This window comes from Leptodactylus fuscus, chromosome 2 (assembly GCF_031893055.1).
Source record: "Leptodactylus fuscus isolate aLepFus1 chromosome 2, aLepFus1.hap2, whole genome shotgun sequence".
Classification (NCBI taxonomy): Eukaryota; Metazoa; Chordata; class Amphibia; order Anura; family Leptodactylidae; genus Leptodactylus; species Leptodactylus fuscus.
In genome coordinates, this window is record NC_134266.1 from 84,112,636 (window position 1) to 84,135,627 (window position 22,992).

The window sequence follows — 22,992 nt, forward strand, 5'->3', positions numbered from 1 at the left end:
TAGACCGAAGACCCATTGCATCAGCAAGGTAAAAAACGACCTACATATATTACTGAAAACCTATACAATGTGGAAAAAAAGATCTATTAGAAAGTTGTATGGGGTGAAGGGGGCATGGAGGACTTAGTCAGGAATTGTTAATTTATCCTGAACAACCCCTTTAATTATGTAGCAGTATACCTGGGGAGACTTGCTCCAGTAACCTTCTCTCTTCTTTTTTTTTGTTTAAGAATTTTTTAATAGGGTTCACAGGTGCCCCACTTGACATCCAGGATTTCAAGTCCAATATTAGACCGCCAAAGATTAGAGTGGCTCCACTGCATTATACTGAATTATAGAACTGCCAACTGGGTATTAGAATAACCCCAGTAATTCCAACAGGAGTTACAGGAGACTATAATGGACCATTAAGGATAATGGAGAACATTTAAAATTAATAATAATAATGATAATAATAATATGCCATGGATCTACAGAAATTTGCAGAAATTTGCGCCACACAAAGCATCCAACAAAGAGGTGAGACTTAGTGGAAAGCAAGTGTGGCTTAAGATTCAACTTTGTAATCCAAATATGTTGCAATATTTTGGCACTTTTTTATGTAACATAAGGGTGGGTTGCCATTATGACTGCACTTTACTCTCATCCTTCATAAGTTAAGAACATCAGATTTAAATGGCGTTGAGTGACTGATGGACTGATGCATATAGGCAAGGCCATTTTAAAGCATTGGGGGCCCTGTGCAAACTTTTTCAAAGTGGGCCCCTCAATGCCCCCCAATTATATATATATATATATATATATATATATATATATATATATATATATATACAGTCCTATGAAAAAGTTTGGGCACCCCTATTAATCTTAATCATTTTTAGTTCTAAATATTTTGGTGTTTGCAACAGCCATTTCAGTTTGATATATCTAATAACTGATGGACACAGTAATATTTCAGGATTGAAATGAGGTTTATTGTACTAACAGAAAATGCGCAATATGCATTAAACCAAAATTTGACCGGTGCAAAAATATGGGCACCTCAACAGAAAAGTGACATTAATATTTAGTACATCCTCCTTTTGCAAAGATAACAGCCTCTAGTCGCTTCCTGTAGCTTTTAATCAGTTCCTGGATCCTGGATGAAGGGATTTTGGACCATTTCTTTCTACAAAACAATTCAAGTTCAGTTAAGTTTGATGGTCGCCGAACATGGACAGCCCGCTCTCAAATGATCTGAAAACAAAGATTGTTCAACGTAGTTGTTCAGGGGAAGGATACAAAACGTTGTCTCAGAGATTTAACCTGTCAGTTTCCACTGTGAGGAACATAGTAAGGAAATGGAAGACCACAGGGACAGTTCTTGTTAAGCCCAGAAGTGGCAGGCCAAGAAAAATATCAGAAAGGCAGAGAAGAAGAATGGTGAGAACAGTCAAGGACAATCCACAGACCACCTCCAAAGAGCTGCAGCATCATCTTGCTGCAGATGGTGTCACTGTGCATCGGTAACAATACAGCGCACTTTGCACAAATAGAAGCTGTATGGGAGAGTGATGAGAAAGAAGCCGTTTCTGCACGTACGCCACAAATAGAGTTGCCTGAGGTATGAAAAAGCACATTTGGACAAGGCAGCTTCATTTTGGAAACAAAAATTGAGTTGTTTGGTTATAAAAAAAGGTGTTATGCATGGCGTCCAAAAAGAAACAGCATTCCAAGAAAAACACATGCTACCCACTGTAAAATTTGGTGGAGGTTCCATCATGCTTTGGGGCTGTGTGGCCAATGCCGGCATCGGGAATCTTGTTAAAGTTGAGAGTCGCATGGATTCCACTCAGTATCAGCAGATTCTTGAGAATAATGTTCAAGAATCAGTGACGAAGTTGAAGTTACGCCGGGGATGGATATTTCAGCAAGACAATGATCCAAAACACCGCTCCAAATCCTCAGGCATTCATGCAGAGGAACAATTACAATGTTCTGGAATGGCCATCCCAGTCCCCAGACCTGAATATCATTGAATATCTGTGGGATGATTTGAAGCGGGCTGTCCATGCTCAGCGACCATCTAACTTAACTGAACTTGAATTGTTTGTCCAAAATACCTTTATCCAGGATCCAGGAACGGATTAAAAGCTACAGGAAGCGACTAGAGGCTGTTATCTTTGCAAAAGGAGGATCTACTAAATATTAATGTCACTTTTCTGTTGAGGTGCCCATATTTTTGCACCGGTCAAATTTTGGTTTATATATATATATAATACTTTATTTATTAGACCCCCTAAGGGGGACAAGGGTCCCCAGGGTGCCTGATCAGTATTGCAATGCATTACAAGAGGTTCCTTTTGCTAGCCACTCAGACCTCTGCAGCGTTAACATGGGAAGCTGATGGATTGTCATAGAGGCGGCTGGAGGCCTGACCATGGCCTTCTTCACTGCCATGTAAGGAAACCTATTAGGCCCAACCAGAAGCTGGGTCTAATTGACTGAATGTCAATGTTACGTTGACATGTACCGCATAATACCTTGCAATACAGAAGCATTAATTAAATAATAAACTAGCAAGCACATCATTGGTATCACTGCATCCGAAACCACCCACCCTAAATGGATAGCATGTTATTTAACCCGCACAGTCAACATTGTAATAAAAATAAAGAAAAAAAATGCGATATTTTTGTTAAACTCATCTACCAAAAAAATGGCATAAAAAGCGAATAAAAAGTTGAACGTACCGCTAAAGAGTGCAGATGAAATCTACAGCTTGTCTTGCAAAAAAGTAACCCTACATAGTACGACTATTTGAAAAATTAAAAACATATGACTCTAAGAATATGGCGATCCAAAAAATAAAAAATTTATAAAAGTATTTTTATTGTATAAAAGCAGTAAAACAAAGAGCACTTGATAAATTAGGCATCCCTGTAATCGCTAACCCAAAGAATAGAGTTAGCATGTCATTTATACCATATTGAGAGTGACGTAAAGCAAAATGCAAAAAATAAAAGTTTTTTTAATCCATTGTTCATGGTCCCGTTTAAAAGCACAACTTGTCTTGGCAAGATTAAGCTGTCATATAAGTACGTGAATGGAAAAATAAAAAAAGTTATGGCTCAATAAAGACACAGATAAAAAAAGTAAAAAGTATGCCTCATCCTGGAGGACAAAATAGATTCTAGATTTTTCTGAACAGGCGCACATTAAATATAATAAATATAGTCCATTAACGGAGAATACAACTAGAATTATGTTCACAAATGGATAGCATTGCTTTTATAATAGAACAATGTCTTATACTGCATTCTTTTTAGAATTACAAATCTCTGTTAGATGTATTGATAAGCATTGCACACGGAAAGTGAAACACAAGTCTTGCATTTATGCAAATGACTCTTTATGCAAAGCAGATTTATCTACTCTACCCAAGGCTTTGTTTAAGCATAAATATGATTATGCAAAATTCCACTCAAGCATCCCCTTAAAGATGTTCTAGCATTGGAATCTCTGTTATATGCTTAATACTGGTTTAAAAGGGTGTTTGCAACATAAACTTGTTCATGAGCCATATGAGGGGAGACAGAGTGAAGAAAGAAACAATACAACATGAACATTCAGGAAAAATTTAGCCTTTAAGTTGCCATCACGGCAGTTTTCTGTAAGATATTTTATGGTGATTTGGTTGGGTTAAACCATTATAAGAGACATCAGGGTTGGGACAGGGAGTAGGCAAAGTAGGCAGTCATCTAGGGCACCACTGAGGAAGCTCCTAAGGCCTAGCTCACATCTGCGTCGGTAATCTGTTCGGGGGAGTCCGCATGGGGACAACACGAACGGACTGCTGAACGCATTAGCAAGCAGTGTGCAGTGAAAGCACACAGACCCCATAGACTATAATAGGGTCTGTGTGCTTTCCACGCGGTCTCTGCACAGAACATGGGGACAGAAAAGTAGTTCATGATCTACTTTCCTGTCCGCATGCGCATCCACATTATAGTCTATGGGGTCTGTGTGCTTTCACTGCACACCGCTTGCCAATGCGTTCAGCAGCCATTTGGGGGGCTCCCCATACAGACTCCCCCGAACGGATTACCGACGCAGTTGTGAACTAGGCCTAACATCTGATGAGTGAAAAGTTAGTTGGAAGGTAGAAGATCCTCAGAACTTTTAGTGTATGCCTGCCATAAGCAAAAGAATTTCTTTTATTCCCACTTGAGATCCAGAGCAGGATTTGTCACATGATGGACACCATGGGTAGAAATTAGTTTTTTCAACTACCAGCGTCCCATTTAATGTTCGCATGGCACAAACCTATTTCAGGATCCCATATGCTCACCTCTTGCAGAGAAGGGATTTCAGTGGGTTGCAGAAAACCGGTGCCTTTGAATATTTGCTGAATTCCTTTTTGCCATCGCCATTCTGCGATTTGTGTAATTTTCTACATAAAAGCAAATTAAATAATTATAAGACCATTTCTAACCAGTGGCCCTAGGCAAATGCGTTTAATCACTTGTTTTGCAGTAGCTATAGCGCTGTATATTTACCATAAAAAAATAAAACCATTTTAATAAGAGGCAATTCTGTTCTAGGGAAAGAGCATTACATTTCTGAACATAATTCATTATTTGTAATGGCCCTGTCTATGAAACGATATCACATATGTGACGAGGAATTTGCAGATCACTTACTATGACATCCTCAAGCAACATTTTCAACAACACTACCTGTATTTTTTAAGGAAAAACAATATAAAGGATATGCAAATAAATGTTCTCTTCTGGGGGCTTCTATTTTAATCTGCAGTGCTTTCATAGCTTTAGTCTACATTTTGGGAAGTAACATGAATGGAAACATTTATTGTGTAATACTTATATCGTCTGTAATTCTTGCTATATATAACACGCAATGGCGTTTAGAAACACAAGAAATAACTTACTTTACTCTTTACGATGTGTTTTCTTAAATACTGACCTACCAGATGTCATCAGTTTGGGTCTGAGTGCTGAGGACTAGAGATGAGCGAACACTAAAATGTCCGAGGTTCGAAATCCGATTCGAACAGCCGCACACTGTTCGGCTGTTCGAACGGATTTCGAACCCCATTATAGTCTATGGGGGGAAATGCTCATTTCAGGGGTAGGCAAAATTCGATACAATTATACTTACCAAGTCCATGAGTGACAGTCGGGCTGCATTCCCCTTGAAGTCTTCTCCTGGCGCAGCGCCCCCGCGGCGTCTTCCGGCTGGAATTCACTCTGCCTAGGCATCTGGGCCTAGGCAGAGCCGACTGCACATGCGTGGTCGGCTCTGCCCGGCCCGACGCCTGAGCAGAGCCGACTGCGCATGCGAGGGCATGCCCGCGCATGCGCAGTCGGCTCTGCCTAGGCCGGATGCCAAGGCAGAGTGAATTCCACCCGGAAGAAGACGCGGGGACGCAGCGCCGAGAACACTTCGGAAAAGTAAGAGAAGAACCAGCGTTGATTGGCAGAATGTATAGCATTCTGCCAATCAATGCTGGTTCTGCATCGAACCCTAAACTTCGAACAGCTAGTAGTGTTCGATCGAGTTTGAGTATCTCGAATACCGTAGTATCCGATCGAACACCTACTCGAACGAACACTACGCGCTCATCTCTACTGAGGACCCCTTACTTGCTGAAACAAAGGTCAACTAAACCCTGTGTATACTGTTTCTTCTATTTTAAAATTTATTTGTATATGTACATATATTGCTTGAAAAATACAGTTATAAAATTGTCATAAATTAGTTATCCTTGTGGTCATGTGTGGTATTACAACTATGTAAGACAACTGGATGCAGCAGGAGAATCACTGCTATGCTTTGCCTGTAGTAGGACAAAGAATTATTATAAAAGGGGTTGTCTGGGGAGTTTAGATTAATTTACCTAATTAATATAAAATCCCCAGACACCCCTTGTAAGTCTCGAGTCTCAGTCATTCTTCAGCCAAAGCTGGAGCAGATCCTCAGGAGAACAGCTCCTTAGATGCTGCAGACTGATATACATTGAGGACAAATAATTAGGAGAGGGAAGGAAGCATCTGCCTTACAATGGGCTTTGACAGGGTCAAAATAGATATTGTTGGCAACACGGTGGCTCAGTGGTTAGCACTGCAGCCTTGCAGCGCTTGAGTCCTGGGTTCGAATCCCCCCAGGAGCAACATCTGCAAGGAGTTTGTATGTTCTCCCCGTGTTTGCATGGATTTCCTCCCATTCTAAAAAGACATACTTAAACATGAAAAAGATTTAAAAAAAACAAAAAAAAAACATATTGTGACATGTCTATTTCTATATCCAATAATTCTGAATATCTGGTCACAAAGGTCACATGCATGTTGGAGTAAAGGATTTTTAACATAATAATCACATACAGTAAAAAGTAAAAAAGAAGAGAGACAGTAAAACCATATTGTGGGACTCCTACCTCTGTTTCTTTCCACCATTTGACCCTGACACCCTGTTGCCCTGTGTGGAGACAATCTGGCAATGAACCGTTCCAAGGAGCAGCATCAGGCACATTGGTCCGGCCTGCTCACTTACGCTTGCCATGGGGACCATGCAATACAGTACTAGAGTTGTCACTGTGAAAACAGTATATGAACAAGAAACTAAGTGGAAGCAAAATGGAAAACAAAGCATTAATCACACAACTTCCATATAACATCTCTGCAGATTTTGGCAGCAAGAGGAGATTAAAAAAATAAAGTAATTCTATCTCAGCCCACACGTGATAGAAACAGCTAAGAGTGTGGGATGTGCAGTAACACTGGAAAATAGAGATGAGATAACCATGAACGCAACAGGAGGGAAGGATCAAGCCGCTATGAAGTCTGTGCTGTTCAGGTGGAGAAACTCAGATAGCAGCATCATTCTTTACTTTTATGTCTTTATCTATTTTTTTTTTTACATGATATCATATAAAATATGATATATATTACACAAGTGTAACAATATAATAGCTGTTTCCTATTTTACTAAACTGCAAATAGTTTTTTTCAAGGCTTAACCCATTAATACCCATTACTATTTTGACGCTAGGTTCACACCTACGTTCGGGTCTCCGTTCTGTGGTTTCCGTCTTCCGCATGCAGAAGACGGAAACCTGTCAGATCAGGTTCGGCCGTGAGCGGTGGTGAGCGTTTTATGCTCTCCACCACGAAACCATTTTTTTTTTAAATCGGACACAGAGTACTGCATGTCCGACTCTGTGCCCGGTTTAAAAAGAGACGGTTTCGCAGCGGAGAGCATAAAACGCTCACCGCCACTCACGGCCGGACATCTTTCAAACCCATTCAAATGAATGGGTATGAAAGAGTCCTGCAGGTTTCCGTCTCCTGCCTCTGTTTTGTGCAGGAAACGGAAATCTGCAGAACGGAGACCGGGCGCAGATGTGAACGAGCCCTGAGTCTTATTTTTTAGGATCTGTCATAAAGAAGACTATTTTTTACAATTTTTTACAAGATTTACAATCTTATTCCTTCACATTCAAACTGTTTTTTCTGCTTTAATTGTAATTTTTGCACCATAGTTCCACTGTTATATACGATATGTTGATGCCCTATTCAGGCTCACTGGAGGGGCAGAAAGTTGCCTACGTCATATCTGATTTATTTTTTTTTTTTAACTTTACTGCATCCCCTAAAAGATTTATAAATCAGTTTCTAAATTCCGTTTTTCTCAGTTTCTGCTGATTTAACAATGATCTGTTGGCTATAAACTCAAGTAATTAGAATTGGTTGTCATAATTCCTCATAGAGGTACCTAAATTTTCAATTTTGCTAAAAACAGAAATGTATAAGGATAAATGATCAGGTATTCAAATAGTTATCATGTAAAAGGATTGTTGGTCTTCTCTGATACAGAAGGATGATATTATGGTGTACATTTGGCATAAAGCCGTTTCTTGAGCCAAATGTGTGCCACAACCCTTGTTCTGCACCACGCTCCCCATATTGTGCATATGTGGACTGAGACATATTCATTATAGTTCACAACAGTTTTCTGCCATGAGTTATAATGGAGATCTACACCAGTCCCAAACTGATGTAGATCTCCATTCAGTCGTATGTTGGGAAGATGAAACCCCAAGGACTACCCCAAATCACACACCCATACCCACCACCTGCCACCAAACGAGGAGAACGATGAGACTCCAAGGACTATTTTACCCCAAACCACCCACCCTCTCACGCATCCATCCACTCTACGCCCACCCTCCACTCTACTTGCTTTGGCAATGCCAAATACCTATTCGGATGTGCCAAAAAAGCTTTTTGAATTGTATTGTATTGCTGTATTCTATTGTGTGCCTGATTAATAAAGAGGCTGGAGCCAGTATGAAATGCCAGTCCCATTGTGTGTTTCAGTATGGGAAACTTGCCACTTCTATTCAATACTTAGATGTGCAATGCGTAATTTCTTATGCTTTGCTGCTGCAGTGGAGTTAAAGAAAGCCTGTAAATAGTAAATCTATATATATAAAACTCAACTGTGGGAAGAGTTGAAAGGGGGGCATGAAACTGTGGGCAGAGATGGGGGGACATGAAACTGGGGGCAGAGATGGAGGGGGACATGGAACTGGGGACAGAGATGAAGGGGGACATGAAACTGGGGTAGATGTAGTGGGGGACATGAAACTGGGGGCAGATGGAGGGGGAACATGAAACTAGGGGGCAGATGAAGGGGGGACATGAATCTGGGTGATGGAGATGGAGGGGGGAATATAATTTACGGGTGACTGTAGGAGGATTATACTGTGTGGGGGCACATGAAAAATAAATGGGAGAATGGGCGGAGTCAACAAAAGTGGGAGGAGCTAAATTTCCCATGTCACGCATAGTGCGCCACACATTTTGTCCCTCTTATTGTACTTCAAAAGTTGGGAGGTATGTTTAAGTAAAAAAAAAGATTTACTGTAGCGCTCTGAAAATGTCAATTACAGTGTGACACTGAAAACTTTACTTTAGCCAGCATAACCAACAATTTAACATATTTTCTGCGAGCGAAGCTGTGGGTATTCTACTAGTCAAATTTTAAACCTAATACAGTGTCTTGCAGAGGTGATTCTGCAGTTTCCAAATATGTCTGTTATTCAGCTTTAGAGCCCCACTTTCAAGTAAATTATGAGAAAAGTGCTCTAGGTTCCTGGTAAAAGCATTTTTCCTTTGCATATGAAAGATAGCAATTTAGATGAAAATGGGGCCCCAAAGCTGAATAGCAGAGGAATATTTGGAAACAGTAGAATCACCTCTACAAGGTACTGGGATTAGGTTTACAAATAATGTACTGCTGATAGACTGCTATACTTGTCTTTGTAGGTTATACAGAAACAAAAAATCTTGACATAATTAGGTTAAGTAACAATAATCAACCTTACATTGCCTTCATGTCAGTTAAATCCATTCTCTCTTTAACAAGTGACAAATCCTACACCGGGGGCCCGTTGGGAAATGACTAATCTTATGTGCCAGACTTCACAGAGTTGTTTTCTGTGCCAACTACAAAGACTTTATCAGAGAAACCGTTTTATTTGAACCTTTTAATCTACTAATGACTTTGTGACAAAAAATAAGCGACCATGTTAATTTAAGAATCTGACAACTCCTGAAGGTATACACCTGCATGAGATAAGGTCCGAACATGGCTAATTCAAATCTAGGTCAGACATAAGTTTAAAAAAAATATATCATCAGTATATCATATTTTTTTTTAGCTTTTATAAATTCACTTTTATACAGGGGTTTTCTGAGCAATTTTTTTTCAAAAAAGGTCTGCTAGTGCTATTAATAGGTTAATAAGTGCACTCGTATACCTTTCCAGTGTTTTGAGTGATTTCTGGGTTTCTCTGTGAGTTCCTGGCATCTTCTGCATTTGTTTATATGAGCGTCTTCTTGTTCTCCTACAAAAGCCATGATGTCACTCTGAGCTGGCTCACACCACCTCGCTTTCTCACTCTCTCCCCTCTCTTTCTCACTCTCCCTGTTTCCCTACCTACCCCGCCCATTACTAGCCCTTCCTATCTAACTCCACACCCACTCCCTCATCATACTTACAGTCCTATGAAAAAGTTTGGGCACCCCTATTAATCTTAATCATTTTTATTTCTAAATATTTTGGTGTTTGCAACAGCCATTTCAGTTTGATATATCTAATAACTGATGAACACAGTAATATTTCAGGATTGAAATGAGGTTTATTGTACTAACAGAAAATGTGCAATATGCATTAAACCAAAATTTGACCGGTGCAAAAGTATGGGCACCCTTATCATTTTATTGATTTGAATACTCCTAACTAGAGATGAGCGAAAACTAAAATATCCGAGGTTCGAAATCCGATTTGAACAGCCGCACACTGTTCGACTGTTCGAACGGATTTCGAACCCCATTATAGTCTATGGGGGGAAATGCTCATTTCAGGGGTACGCAAAATTCGATAACATTATACTTACCAAGTCCACGAGTGAGGGTTGGGCAGGATTCTCCTTGAAGTCTTCTCCCGGCGCAGCGGTTGGCTCTGCCCGGCCCGACGCCTGAGCAGAGTCGACTGCGTATGCGAGGGCATACCGGAATAAAATGATAAGGGTACCAAAATTTTTGCACCGGTCAAATTTTGGTTTAATGCGTATTGCACATTTTCTGTTAGTACAATAAACCTCATTTCAATCCTGAAATATTACTGTGTCCATCAGTTATTAGATATATCAAACTGAAATGGCTGTTGCAAACACCAAAATATTTAGAACTAAAAATGATTAAGATTAATAGGGGTGCCCAAACTTTTTCATAGGACTGTACCTGTCTTCTCGACCTTCTGGGCATGGAACGTCACTTGCTCTGGGGGACGGACATCTCCTCTTCTTGACATCTTTCGGCCCTTCACGCCTGCGCAATAGAGCCAGAGTGCCGGCTACTGCACTACAGCACTCCGGCTAAAATGCAAAACTAAAATATGCTGCTTACATAAATATTCAACCCTTGTTCTGTAGAATCTCCATACAAAGATGTTAGCTATTCCTTTAACAACCAGCCTCTTAAATCAAGACCTTTTATTCAGGATATTTTTTTAAATTAATTTAGCAGATATAGATATAGTATATATACAGTGGGGCAAAAAAGTATTTAGTCAGTCACCAATAGTGCAAGTTCCATCACTTAAAAAGGTGAGAGGCGTCTGTAATTTACATCATAGGTAGACCTCAACTATGAGAGACAAAATGAGAAAACAAATCCAGAAAATCACATTGTCTGATTTTGTAAGAATTTATTTGCAAATTATGGTGGAAAATAAGTATTTGGTCAGTAACAAAATTTCATCTCAATACTTTGTTATATATCCTTTGTTGGCAATGACAGAGGTCAAACGTTTTCTGTAAGTCTTCACAAGGTTGGCACACACTGTTGTTGGTATGTTGGCCCATTCCTCCATGCAGATCTCCTCTAGAGCAGTGATGTTTTGGAGCTGTCGCTTGGCAACACGGACTTTCAACTCCCTCCAAAGGTTTTCTATAGGGTTGAGATCTGGAGACTGGCTAGGCCACTCCAGGACCTTGAAATGCTTCTTACAAAGCCACTCCTTTGTTGCCCTGACGGTGTGCTTTGGATCATTGTCATGTTGAAAGACCCAGCCACGTTTCATCTTCAATGCCCTTGCTGATGGAAGGAGGTTTGCACTCAAAATCTCACGATACATGGCCCCATTCATTCTTTCATGTACCCGGATCAGTCGTCCTGGCCCCTTTGCAGAGAAACAGCCCCAAAGCATGATGTTTCCACCCCCATGCTTTACAGTAGGTATGGTGTTTGATGGATGCAACTCAGTATTCTTTTTCGTCCAAACACGAAAAGTTGTGTTTCTACCAAACAGTTCCAGTTTGGTTTCATCAGACCATAGGACATTCTCCCAATACTCTTCTGGATCATCCAAATGCTCTCTAGCAAACTTCAGACGGGCCCGGACATGTACTGGCTTAAGCAGTGGGACACGTCTGGCACTGCAGGATCTGAGCCCCTGGCGGCGTAGTGTGTTACTGATGGTAGGCTTTGTTACATTGGTCCCAGCTCTCTGCAGTTCATTCACTAGTTCCCCCCGCGTGGTTCTGGGATTTTTGCTCACCGTTCTTGTGATCATTTTGACCCCACGGGGTGAGATTTTGCATGGAGCCCCAGATCGAGGGAGATTATCAGTGGTCTTGTATGTCTTCCATTTTCTAATTATTGCTCCCACAGTTGATTTCTTCAATCCAAGCTGGTTGCCTATTGCAGATTCAGTCTTCCCAGCCTGGTGCAGGGCTACAATTTTGTTTCTGGTGTCCTTTGACAGCTCTTTGGTCTTCACCATAGTGGAGTTTGGAGTCTGACTGTTTGAGGGTGTGCACAGGTGTCTTTTTATACTGATAACAAGTTTAAACAGGTGCCATTACTACAGGTAATGAGTGGAGGAAAGAGGAGACTCTTAAAGAAGAAGTTACAGGTCTGTGAGAGCCAGAAATCTTGATTGTTTGTAGGTGACCAAATACTTATTTTCCACCATAATTTGAAAATAAATTCTTACAAAATCAGACAATGTGATTTTCTGGATTTGTTTTCTCATTTTGTCTCTCATAGTTGAAGTCTACCTATGATGTAAATTACAGACGTCTCTCATCTTTTTAAGTGGTGGAACTTGCACTATTGGTGACTGACTAAATACTTTTTTGCCCCACTGTATGTTTGTTACTGTATGTTTACATACAGACTTTATAGGAGTTCTATGGAAAACCACAGACAATGCAAATGGCAAACTGTAGTTTGCAAAATGACAAACTAAACTGTTGCATTTACAGACTCAGCACTACTACATTTGTATTGCATTTATTTATTTATACATTTATGTAATATGCTGATTCATTTAGATTTTTTCTCTCCTTCTTGTTGTCACTGTTAGGTCTATAATTGAACATGTACAAATCTACCCAGAATAAGCATCATTCAGTAGAAACTGTTTTCAATATCTGATAATCTCATCCATTTTATGGCAAAAAATGTATAAAGCGTATATAATTTTAGATTATGTGAACTCCATTATACCTTGCATGATGTAAAGCACCAATAGCCATGTGAAGACACCAGGACTGGTCACACGCATCCACCACTTGCTGAACAGAGGAAACAGGACCACCCTTACAATCCCTTTCCGAGTGAGGGATGTCCATGGGCTTTCTGGTTTAGCTTTGGCAAATGTGGAACCTGAAATAAATGATAAGTAACTCTCTATGAGATCATATATTTGCTCTTGTAGCAGATACTAAATAACCCCCAAGTCCCTGGCAATTATGTACAGTATACAATAGTCGTACACTTGTGGAATAGAAACAACCATTATATATGTCAATATTTGAGGAGAAGCTCTCATGTATCTTTATTAAACTTCTTCATATTCTATTAGTTATCAAACAAATTGATGACAACCTTCATAAATGTGTTGAAATACAAAGAAAAATAGAAATAAAGATTAGAGATGAGCGAACAGTGAAATATTTGATATTCGATTCGAATAGCCCTTCAATATTCGACTATTCGAATGAATATTGAATCCCATTATAGTCTATTGGGAAAAAAGCTTCATTTAAGGGGAAGCCACTATTCGACTAAAGAGGGTCACCAAGTCCACTATGATACCCCAGCAAATGATGACAACACCTCTGGAACGCAACTGGGACAGCAGGGGAAACATGCCTGGGGGCATCGAACATGCCCAAGTACCTGTATTATGTGGGAGCTGACTTTTTCTCATAAGAGCTGACTTTTTCCCATAGGAATGTATTGACCAGCGTTGATTGGCCGAATGCTATACAGTGTACAGCATTCGGCCAATCAATGCTGGTTCTGCTGGAGGCTCGTCTGTGAGGAGGCGAAGTCTAAGGTCGGTCTACAGCAGTCTCCATTGTGGTCCTATCTCAGGTGTAGCAGAGTTGAGCGCACAGCTCTGCTACATCTTAGGTGTAGCAGAGTTGAGCGCACAGGTCTGCTACACCTGAGATGTAGCAGAGAATGAAAAAAAGTCAAATCATTGATCATTTTACACAAAACTCCAAAAATGGGCCAGACAAAAGTATTGGCACCCTCAGCCTAATACTTGGTAGCACAACCTTTAGACAAAATAACTGTGAACAACCGCTTCCGGTAACCATCAATGAGTTTCTTACAATGCTCTGCTGGAATTTTAGACCATTCTTCTTTGGCAAACTGCTCCAGGTCCCTGAGATGTGAAGGGTGTCTTCTCCAAACTGCCATTTTGAGATCTCTCCACAGGTGTTCTATGGGATTAAGGTCTGGACTCATTGCTGGCCACTTTAGAAGTCTCCAGTGCTTTCTCTCAAACCATTTTCTAGTGCTTTTTGAAGTGTGTTTTGGGTCATTGTCCTGCTGGAAGACCCATGACCTCTGAGGGAGACCCAGCTTTCTCACACTGGGCCCTACATTATGCTGCAAAATTTGTTGGTAGTCTTCAGACTTCATAATGCCATGCACACAGTCAAGCAGTCCAGTGCCAGAGGCAGCAAAGCAACCCCAAAACATGAGGGAACCTCCGCCATGTTTGACTGTAGGGACTGTGTTCTTTTCTTTGAAGGCCTCTTTTTTTCCCTGTAAACTCTATGTTGACGCCTTTTCCCAAAAAGCTCTACTTTTGTCTCATCTGACCAGAGAACATTCTTCCAAAACGTTTTTGGCTTTCTCAGGTAAGTTTTGGTAAACTCCAGCCTGGCTTTTTAATGTCTCTGAGTGAGAAGTGGGGTCTTCCTGGGTATCCTACCATACAGTCCCTTTTCATTCAGACGCCAACGGATAGTATGGGTTGATACTGTTGTACCCTTGGACTGCAGGGCAGCTTGAACTTGTTTGGATGTTAGTCGAGGTTCTTTATCCACCACCCGCACAATCTTGCGTTGAAATGTCTTGGCAATTTTTCTTTTCCGTCCACATCTAGGGAGGTTAGCCACAGTGCCATGGGCTTTAAACTTCTTGATGACACTGCGCACAGTAGACACAGGAACATTCAGGTCTTTGGAGATGGACTTGTAGCCTTGAGATTGCTCATGCTTCCTCACAATGTTGCTTCTCAAGTCCTCAGACAGTTCTTTGGTCTTCTTTCTTTTCTCCATGCTCAATGTGGCACACAAGGACACAGCACAGAGGTTGTGTCAACTTTAATCCGTTTCAACTGGCTGCAAGTATGATTTAGTTATTGCCACCACCTGTTAGGTGCCTCAGGTAAGTAACAGGTGCTGTTAATTACACAAATTAGAGAAGCATCAAATGATTTTTCAAACAGTACCAATACTTTTGTCCACCCCCTTTTTTATGTTGGTGTTGAATTATATCTAATGTGGCTTTTTGACAATTCTTTTTGTGGTTTTCCATTGAAGACAAATTAAATGAAGACAATAATACCAAAGAATTTGTGATTGCAATCATTTTCTGGAAGAAAATGAGTATTATCTGAATTGCAGGGGTACCAATACTTTGGCTAACACTGTATGGGCACATCAGCTTCATCATTTGTAACTTTTGCACCTAGGAACCTCAATGTATGTGTCTTGATGCATTGATAATAAACCTGTCATAGAAACCTATCCACTGGTGTCTGCCTTCTGCTTGTAGCACCTTTATTTGTGCACTGAACTTATCACTCCATTAACTTTACGCATAGTTGGGACCTTTCAAATATGGCAAGTAATGCAAGCATGAAATAAGCTTGGGTGAATAAAACCTTTCAGAAAATAGACAGAGCCCCTAGCAAAAGCATTCTGTACAAAAATGAGATGAAATTCTACAGAGTCAGTTTTACAGTTTTGCTATTACATAATAGTATTCTGTTATCTTCCAAAACCTACTTTGTTATTCTCAATATTCTACTTGGCCCTTGTCTATGGAGATACTACTCAGCTCTCCTCTATAAACTTATAAGAGGGTGAACTGTGTCCTCTACGTAACCCCTTGTGAGAAGGTTATAAAATGTAACCACTACCCTCAACTATTATACTGAAAAGACCCCCAAGTATAATAATAGTTCATGGGTGTGCAACTGTGGGGCGGGCAACTGCGGGGCATAATAAAGCTTGAAGGGTCCACTGTGGGCCCTGTAACCTCTATTATGCCCCACAGCGGCCCCCTGCAACCTCTTTTATGCCCCACAGTCTATTGTGCCACTTTGGAGCAAAAAATATAGGCTGCAGGGGCCGCTGTGGGATATATATATATATATATATATATATATATATATATATATATATATAGGGGTTGGATGCACAGAGAAGTGAGGATTCAAAGATTTGCTAATTAAACTCTAATAGTCCAAAGAGACCATCAATGTATAATTGTAGTTCGTGTGTGACTAACCCCCAAAATATTGTGTTCAGCTGAACCCCAGAAAAATGTGGGTTTGGCTGAACCCGATTTTGTGAGAAAATTAGTATGTATGTGGGATTTATTAATGTAGCAACCATTATATTGCATGGAGGGGCCACTCAGGGACATTATACTGCATGGAGGGTCCCTCAAAGACATTATACTGTGTGAAAGACACTATGGGACATTATAATTAGAGATGAGCGAACACTAAAATGTTCGAGGTTCGAAATTCGAATCGAACAGCCGCTCACTGTTCGTGTGTTCGAACGGGTTTCGAACCCCATTATAGTCTATGGGGAACAGATACTCGTTAAGGGGGAAACCCAAATCCGTGTCTGGAGGGTCACCAAGTCCACTATGACACCCCAGGAAATGATACCAACACCCTGGAATGAGACTGGGACAGCAGGGGAAGCATGTCTGGGGGCATCTAACACACCAAAGAACCTCTATTACCCCAACATCACAGCCTAACAACTACACACTTTACACACTCAATACCACCTCTCTGACAGTAGGAAAACACCTTGAAACGTGTATTTGGCACTTGCAGTGAGGACAGCTTGTCACCAGCAGTGAATTTGGCCCTTGTAGTAAGTTGAGGTTGGCACCAACATTTGTTTTGAAAATCAGGGTGGATTGAGCCTCTAACCAGCAGAGTTTGGGCAAATTCATGGTGGAGGGAGCCTCTAAAAACCCCAGTTTGGACCAATTCATGGTGGAGGGAGCCTCTAAAAACCCCAGTTTGGACCAATTCATGGTGGAGGGAGCCTCTAAAAAACCCAGTTTGGACCAATTCATGGTGGAGGGAGCCTCTAAACAGCCCAGTTTGGACCAATTCATGGTGGAGGGAGCCTCTAAACAGCCCAGTTTGGGCAAATTCATGGTGGAGGGAGCCTCTAACCAGCCCAGTTTGGGCAAATTCATGGTGGAGGGAGCCTCTAAAAACCCCCGTTTGGACCAATTCATGGTGGAGGGAGCCTCTAAACAGCCCAGTTTGGGCAAATTCATGGTGGAGGGAGCCTCTAACCAGCCCAGTTTGGACCAATTCATGGTGGAGGGAGCCTCTAAAAACCCCAGTTTGGACCAATTCATGGTGGAGGGAGCCTCTAAAAACCCCAGTTTGGACCAATTCATGGTGGAGGGAGCCTCTAAAAACCCCAGTTTGGACCAATTCATGGTGGAGGGAGCCTCTAAAAACCCCAGTTTGGACCAATTCATGGTGGAGGGAGCCTCTAAAAACCCCAGTTTGGACCAATTCATGGTGGAGGGAGCCTCTAACCAGCCCAGTTTGGACCAATTCATGGTGGAGGGAGCCTCTAAACAGCCCAGTTTGGGCAAATTCATGGTGGAGGGAGCCTCTAACCAGCCCAGTTTGGACCAATTCATGGTGGAGGGAGCCTCTAAAAACCCCAGTTTGGACCAATTCATGGTGGAGGGAGCCTCTAAAAACCCCAGTTTGGACCAATTCATGGTGGAGGGAGCCTCTAAACAGCCCAGTTTGGGCAAATTCATGGTGGAAGGAGCCTCTAAAAACCCCAGTTTGGACCAATTCATGGTGGAGGGAGCCTCTAAAAACCCCAGTTTGGACCAATTCATGGTGGAGGGAGCCTCTAAAAACCCCAGTTTGGACCAATTCATGGTGGAGGGAGCCTCTAAAAAACCCAGTTTGGACCAATTCATGGTGGAGGGAGCCTCTAACCAGCCCAGTTTGGACCAATTCATGGTGGAGGGAGCCTCTAAAAACCCCAGTTTGGACCAATTCCTGGTGGAGGGAGCCTCTAAACAGCCCAGTTTGGACCAATTCATGGTGGAGGGAGCCTCTAAAAACCCCAATTTGGACCAATTCATGGTGGAGGGAGCCTCTAACCAGCCCAGTTTGGACCAATTCATGGTGGAGGGAGCCTCTAACCAGCCCAGTTTGGGCAAATTCATGGTGGAGGGAGCCTCTAAAAACCCCAATTTGGACCAATTCATGGTGGAGGGAGCCTCTAAACAGCCCAGTTTGGGCAAATTCATGGTGGAGGGAGCCTCTAAAAACCCCAGTTTGGACCAATTCATGGTGGAGGGAGCCTCTAAAAAACCCAGTTTGGACCAATTCATGGTGGAGGGAGCCTCTAACCAGCCCAGTTTGGACCAATTCATGGTGGAGGGAGCCTCTAAAAACCCCAGTTTGGACCAATTCATGGTGGAGGGAGCCTCTAAACAGCCCAGTTTGGACCAATTCATGGTGGAGGGAGCCTCTAAAAACCCCAATTTGGACCAATTCATGGTGGAGGGAGCCTCTAACCAGCCCAGTTTGGACCAATTCATGGTGGAGGGAGCCTCTAACCAGCCCAGTTTGGGCAAATTCATGGTGGAGGGAGCCTCTAAAAACCCCAATTTGGACCAATTCATGGTGGAGGGAGCCTCTAAACAGCCCAGTTTGGGCAAATTCATGGTGGAGGGAGCCTCTAAAAACCCCAGTTTGGACCAATTCATGGTGGAGGGAGCCTCTAAAAACCCCAGTTTGGACCAATTCATGGTGGAGGGAGCCTCTAAAAACCCCAGTTTGGACCAATTCATGGTGGAGGGAGCCTCTAACCAGCCCAGTTTGGACCAATTCATGGTGGAGGGAGCCTCTAAACAGCCCAGTTTGGGCAAATTCATGGTGGAGGGAGCCTCTAACCAGCCCAGTTTGGACCAATTCATGGTGGAGGGAGCCTCTAAAAACCCCAGTTTGGACCAATTCATGGTGGAGGGAGCCTCTAAAAACCCCAGTTTGGACCAATTCATGGTGGAGGGAGCCTCTAAACAGCCCAGTTTGGGCAAATTCATGGTGGAAGGAGCCTCTAAAAACCCCAGTTTGGACCAATTCATGGTGGAGGGAGCCTCTAAAAACCCCAGTTTGGACCAATTCATGGTGGAGGGAGCCTCTAAAAACCCCAGTTTGGACCAATTCATGGTGGAGGGAGCCTCTAAAAAACCCAGTTTGGACCAATTCATGGTGGAGGGAGCCTCTAACCAGCCCAGTTTGGACCAATTCATGGTGGAGGGAGCCTCTAACCAGCAGAGTTGTGGGAAAGCAGGGTGGAGGGAGCCTCTAACCAGCAGAGTTGGTGGAAATCAGGGTGGAGGGAGCCTCTAACCAGCAGAGTTGGGGGAAATCATGTTGGAGGGAGCCTAGTATTAGCAGAATTGTGCAACGCTTATGGTGGATGAGTATGAGGATGCGGAGGAATTGGAGAGGTTGAGTACAGACATGGAGTTTCATGTTGGGGTGCTTTACACAGGTGGGCACAAAAATGAAGGCTCTATCCAGTGGTGGTTCATTTTTATCAAAGTGAGCCGGTCGGCACTCTCAGCTGACAGACGGGTGCGCTTGTCAGTGATGATGCCACCGGCTGCACTGAACACCCTCTCAGATAGGACGCTGGCGGCAGGACAGGACAGCACCTCCAAGGCATATAGGGCAAGTTCAAGCCACAGGTCCAACTTCGACACCCAATACGTGTAGGGCGCAGAGGGGTCGGAGAGGAGAGGGCTGTGGTCGGAAAGGTATTCCCGCAACATGCGCCTATACTTCTCACGCCTGGTGACACTAGGACCCTCTGTGGCGGCACTTTGGCGAGGGGGTGCCATCAAGGTGTCCCAGACCTTAGACAGTGTGCCCCTCGTTTGTGTGGACCGGTGAGAACTTGGTCGCCTACTGGAGGAACTGTCCTCCCTGCCGCCAACGTTACATGCTGGAAACATCTCCATCATATTCTGCACCAATTGCCTGTGGCAAGCATTGATGCGATTGGCCCTCCCCTCTACCGGAATAAAAGACAAGATGTTGTTTTTATACCGGGGGTCAAGGATAGCAAAGATCCAGTACTGGTTGTCCTCCATGATTTTGACAATACGCTTGTCGGTTGTAAAGCACCCCAACATGAACTCAGCCATGTCTGCCACAGTGTTAGTTGGCATGACTCCTCTGGCCCCACCGGAAAGTTCAATCTCCATTTCCTCCTCATTCTCCATGTCTACCCATCCGCGCTGCAACAATGGGACGATTCGAAGTTGCCCGGAAGCCTCCTGTATCACCATCACATCATCGGAAAACTCTTCTTCCTCCTCCTCCATTAAACGCGATGAAGCGGACAGATGTGTGGACCTACTCTCCAGCTGTGACGGATCGGATGCTATCCCTGACTCCTCTGTGTGATCTGAGTTATCCCTGATGTCAATCAGGGATTCTCTCAGAACACACAAGAGCGGGATTGTAAGGCTCACCATCGCATCCTCAGAGCTCACCCTCCTTGTGGACTCCTCAAACACCCGTAGGATGTCACAAAGGTCTCTCATCCATGGCCACTCATGGATGAGAAACTGAGGCAGCTGACTTTGTGGCACCCTAGGGTTTTGTAGCTGGTATTCCATCAAAGGTCTCTGCTGCTCAACCACTCTATTCAACATCTGAAACGTTGAGTTCCAGCGTGTGGGGACGTCGCACAAAAGCCGGTGTTGTGGCACATGCAGGCGTTGCTGGAGAGATTTTAAGCTAGCAGCGGCTACTGTCGACTTGCGAAAGTGGGCGCACATGCGCCGCACTTTCACCAGTAGCTCTGGAACATTGGGGTAGCTCTTTAGGAAACGTTGCACCACTAGGTTGAAGACGTGGGCCAGGCATGGAACATGTTGGAGTCCGGCAAGCTCCAGAGCTGCTACCAGGTTCCGGCCGTTATCACAAACGACCATGCCTGGGCCCAGGTGCAGCGGCTCAAACCATATTGCCGTCTCATCGAGGAGGGCATCCCTCACCTCGGAGGCAGTGTGCTGTCTGTCCCCCAAGCTGATCAGCTTCAGCACAGCCTGCTGACGTCTACCAACGCCAGTGCTGCAACGTTTCCAACTCGTAGCTGGGGTCAATCTAACAGCGGAGGAGGAGGCGGTGGCGGAGGAGGAGGCGGTGGCGGAGGAGGAGGCGGTAGAGGAGGAGGAGGAGGAGGAGGGGGGTGTTCTTCTCGTGTCCCTGCCAGGAATGTTAGGCGGGGAGACGAGGTACACCGGGCCAGTTTGGGAAGCAGTCCCAGCCTCAACTACATTCACCCAGTGTGCCGTCAGTGAAATGTAGCGTCCCTGTCTGCATGCACTTGTCCACGCGTCGGTGGTCAAGTGGACCTTTGTGCAAAGCGCGGAACTAAGGGCCCGCCTGATGTTGAGTGACACGTGCTGGTGCAAGGCGGGGACGGCACACCGGGAGAAGTAGTGACGGCTAGGGACGGCATAGCGAGGTGCCGCAGTTGCCATCAGGTCCAGGAAGGCGGGAGTTTCAACAAGCCGGAACGCCAACATCTCCTGGGCCAGCAGTTTAGCGATGTTGGCGTTCAAGGCTTGCGCGTGTGGGTGGTTAGCAGTGTATTTCTGCCGCCGCTCCAATGTCTGAGAGATGGTGGGTTGTTGTAAAGAAGCGCCTGATGGTGCCTTTGATGGTGCAGGAGAAGGAGATAAGACAGGAACAGGGGAGGATGAGGGAGAAGTCAACAAAGTGGCGGAGGCAGATGAAGTGGTGTCCTGGCTCGTCCTCTGGAGTGCATCGCCAGCACAGTCAGCAGTGGCAGTGGCAGAAGCAGAGGCAGTGGCAGAGGCAGTGGCAGTGGCGTGAACGGCAGGCGGCCTTTGTCCTGCCGTTGCTGCCTGCCACTGATTCCAGTGCTTGGATTCCAAATGACGGCGCATTGAAGTGGTGGACAGGTTGCTCTTCTCAGAGCCCCTAATCAATTTCGAGAGGCAAATTGTGCAGACAACACTATATCTGTCCTCGGCGCATTCCTTGAAAAAACTCCACACCTTCGAGAAACGTGCCCTCGAGGTGGGAGTTTTTCGGGGCTGGGTACGAACTGGAACATCTTGGGAGATTCCGGGTGTGGCCTGGCTTCGCCTAAGCTGCTGACCTCTGCCTCTGCCTCTAGCTACCCTTTTTGGTGCTGCACTTGCCTCAACATCCACACTACTTTCCCCGCTTGACATCCCCCCTGTCCAGGTCGGGTCAGTGTCCTCATCATCCACCACTTCCTCTTCCAACTCCTGTCTCATCTCCTCCTCCCGCACAATGCGCCGGTCAACTGGATGCCCTGACGGCAACTGCGTCACATCATCGTCGATGAGGGTGGGTTGCTGGTCATCCACCACCAAATCGAACGGAGATGGAGGAGACTCTAGTGTTTGAGCATCTGGACACAGATGCTCCTCTGTTAGGTTCGTGGAATCGTGACGTGGAGAGGCAGGTTGAGGGACAATGAAAGGAGCGGAGAACAGCTCTGGGGAGCAGGGACAGTTGGGGTTATTGTTCTGTGAAGCTTGGGAATTTTGGGAGGAAGGAGGACAAGACTGTTGGGTAATAGGAGGAGAGGAGGCAGAGTCTGACTGGCTGCTGGACAATGTGCTGTAAGCGTTCTCTGACAGCCATTGCAAGACCTGTTCCTGGTTCTCGGGCCTACTAAGGTTTGTACCCTGCAGTTTAGTTAATGTGGCAAGCAACCCTGGCACTGTGGAGTGGCGCAATGCTTGCTGCCCCACAGGAGTAGGCACGGGACGCCCTGTGGCTTCACTGCTACCTTGCTCC

At 43.9% G+C, this 22,992-nt stretch overlaps 1 protein-coding gene across 2 annotated transcripts in view; it reads right to left on the minus strand.

Annotated features, from left to right (window-relative positions):
- PHTF1 (putative homeodomain transcription factor 1) overlaps window positions 1-22,992 on the minus strand; it is a 115,733-nt gene that overhangs the window by 73,513 nt on the left and 19,228 nt on the right. For both annotated transcript variants that reach the window (XM_075264085.1, XM_075264084.1), the window contains exons 5-7: window positions 13,080-13,238; window positions 6,437-6,593; window positions 4,331-4,432 (exon numbers count right to left, since the gene is read on the minus strand). In XM_075264085.1, the coding sequence (XP_075120186.1) occupies window positions 4,331-4,432; window positions 6,437-6,593; window positions 13,080-13,238 (418 nt within the window). The remainder of the gene's footprint in view (window positions 1-4,330; window positions 4,433-6,436; window positions 6,594-13,079; window positions 13,239-22,992) is intronic.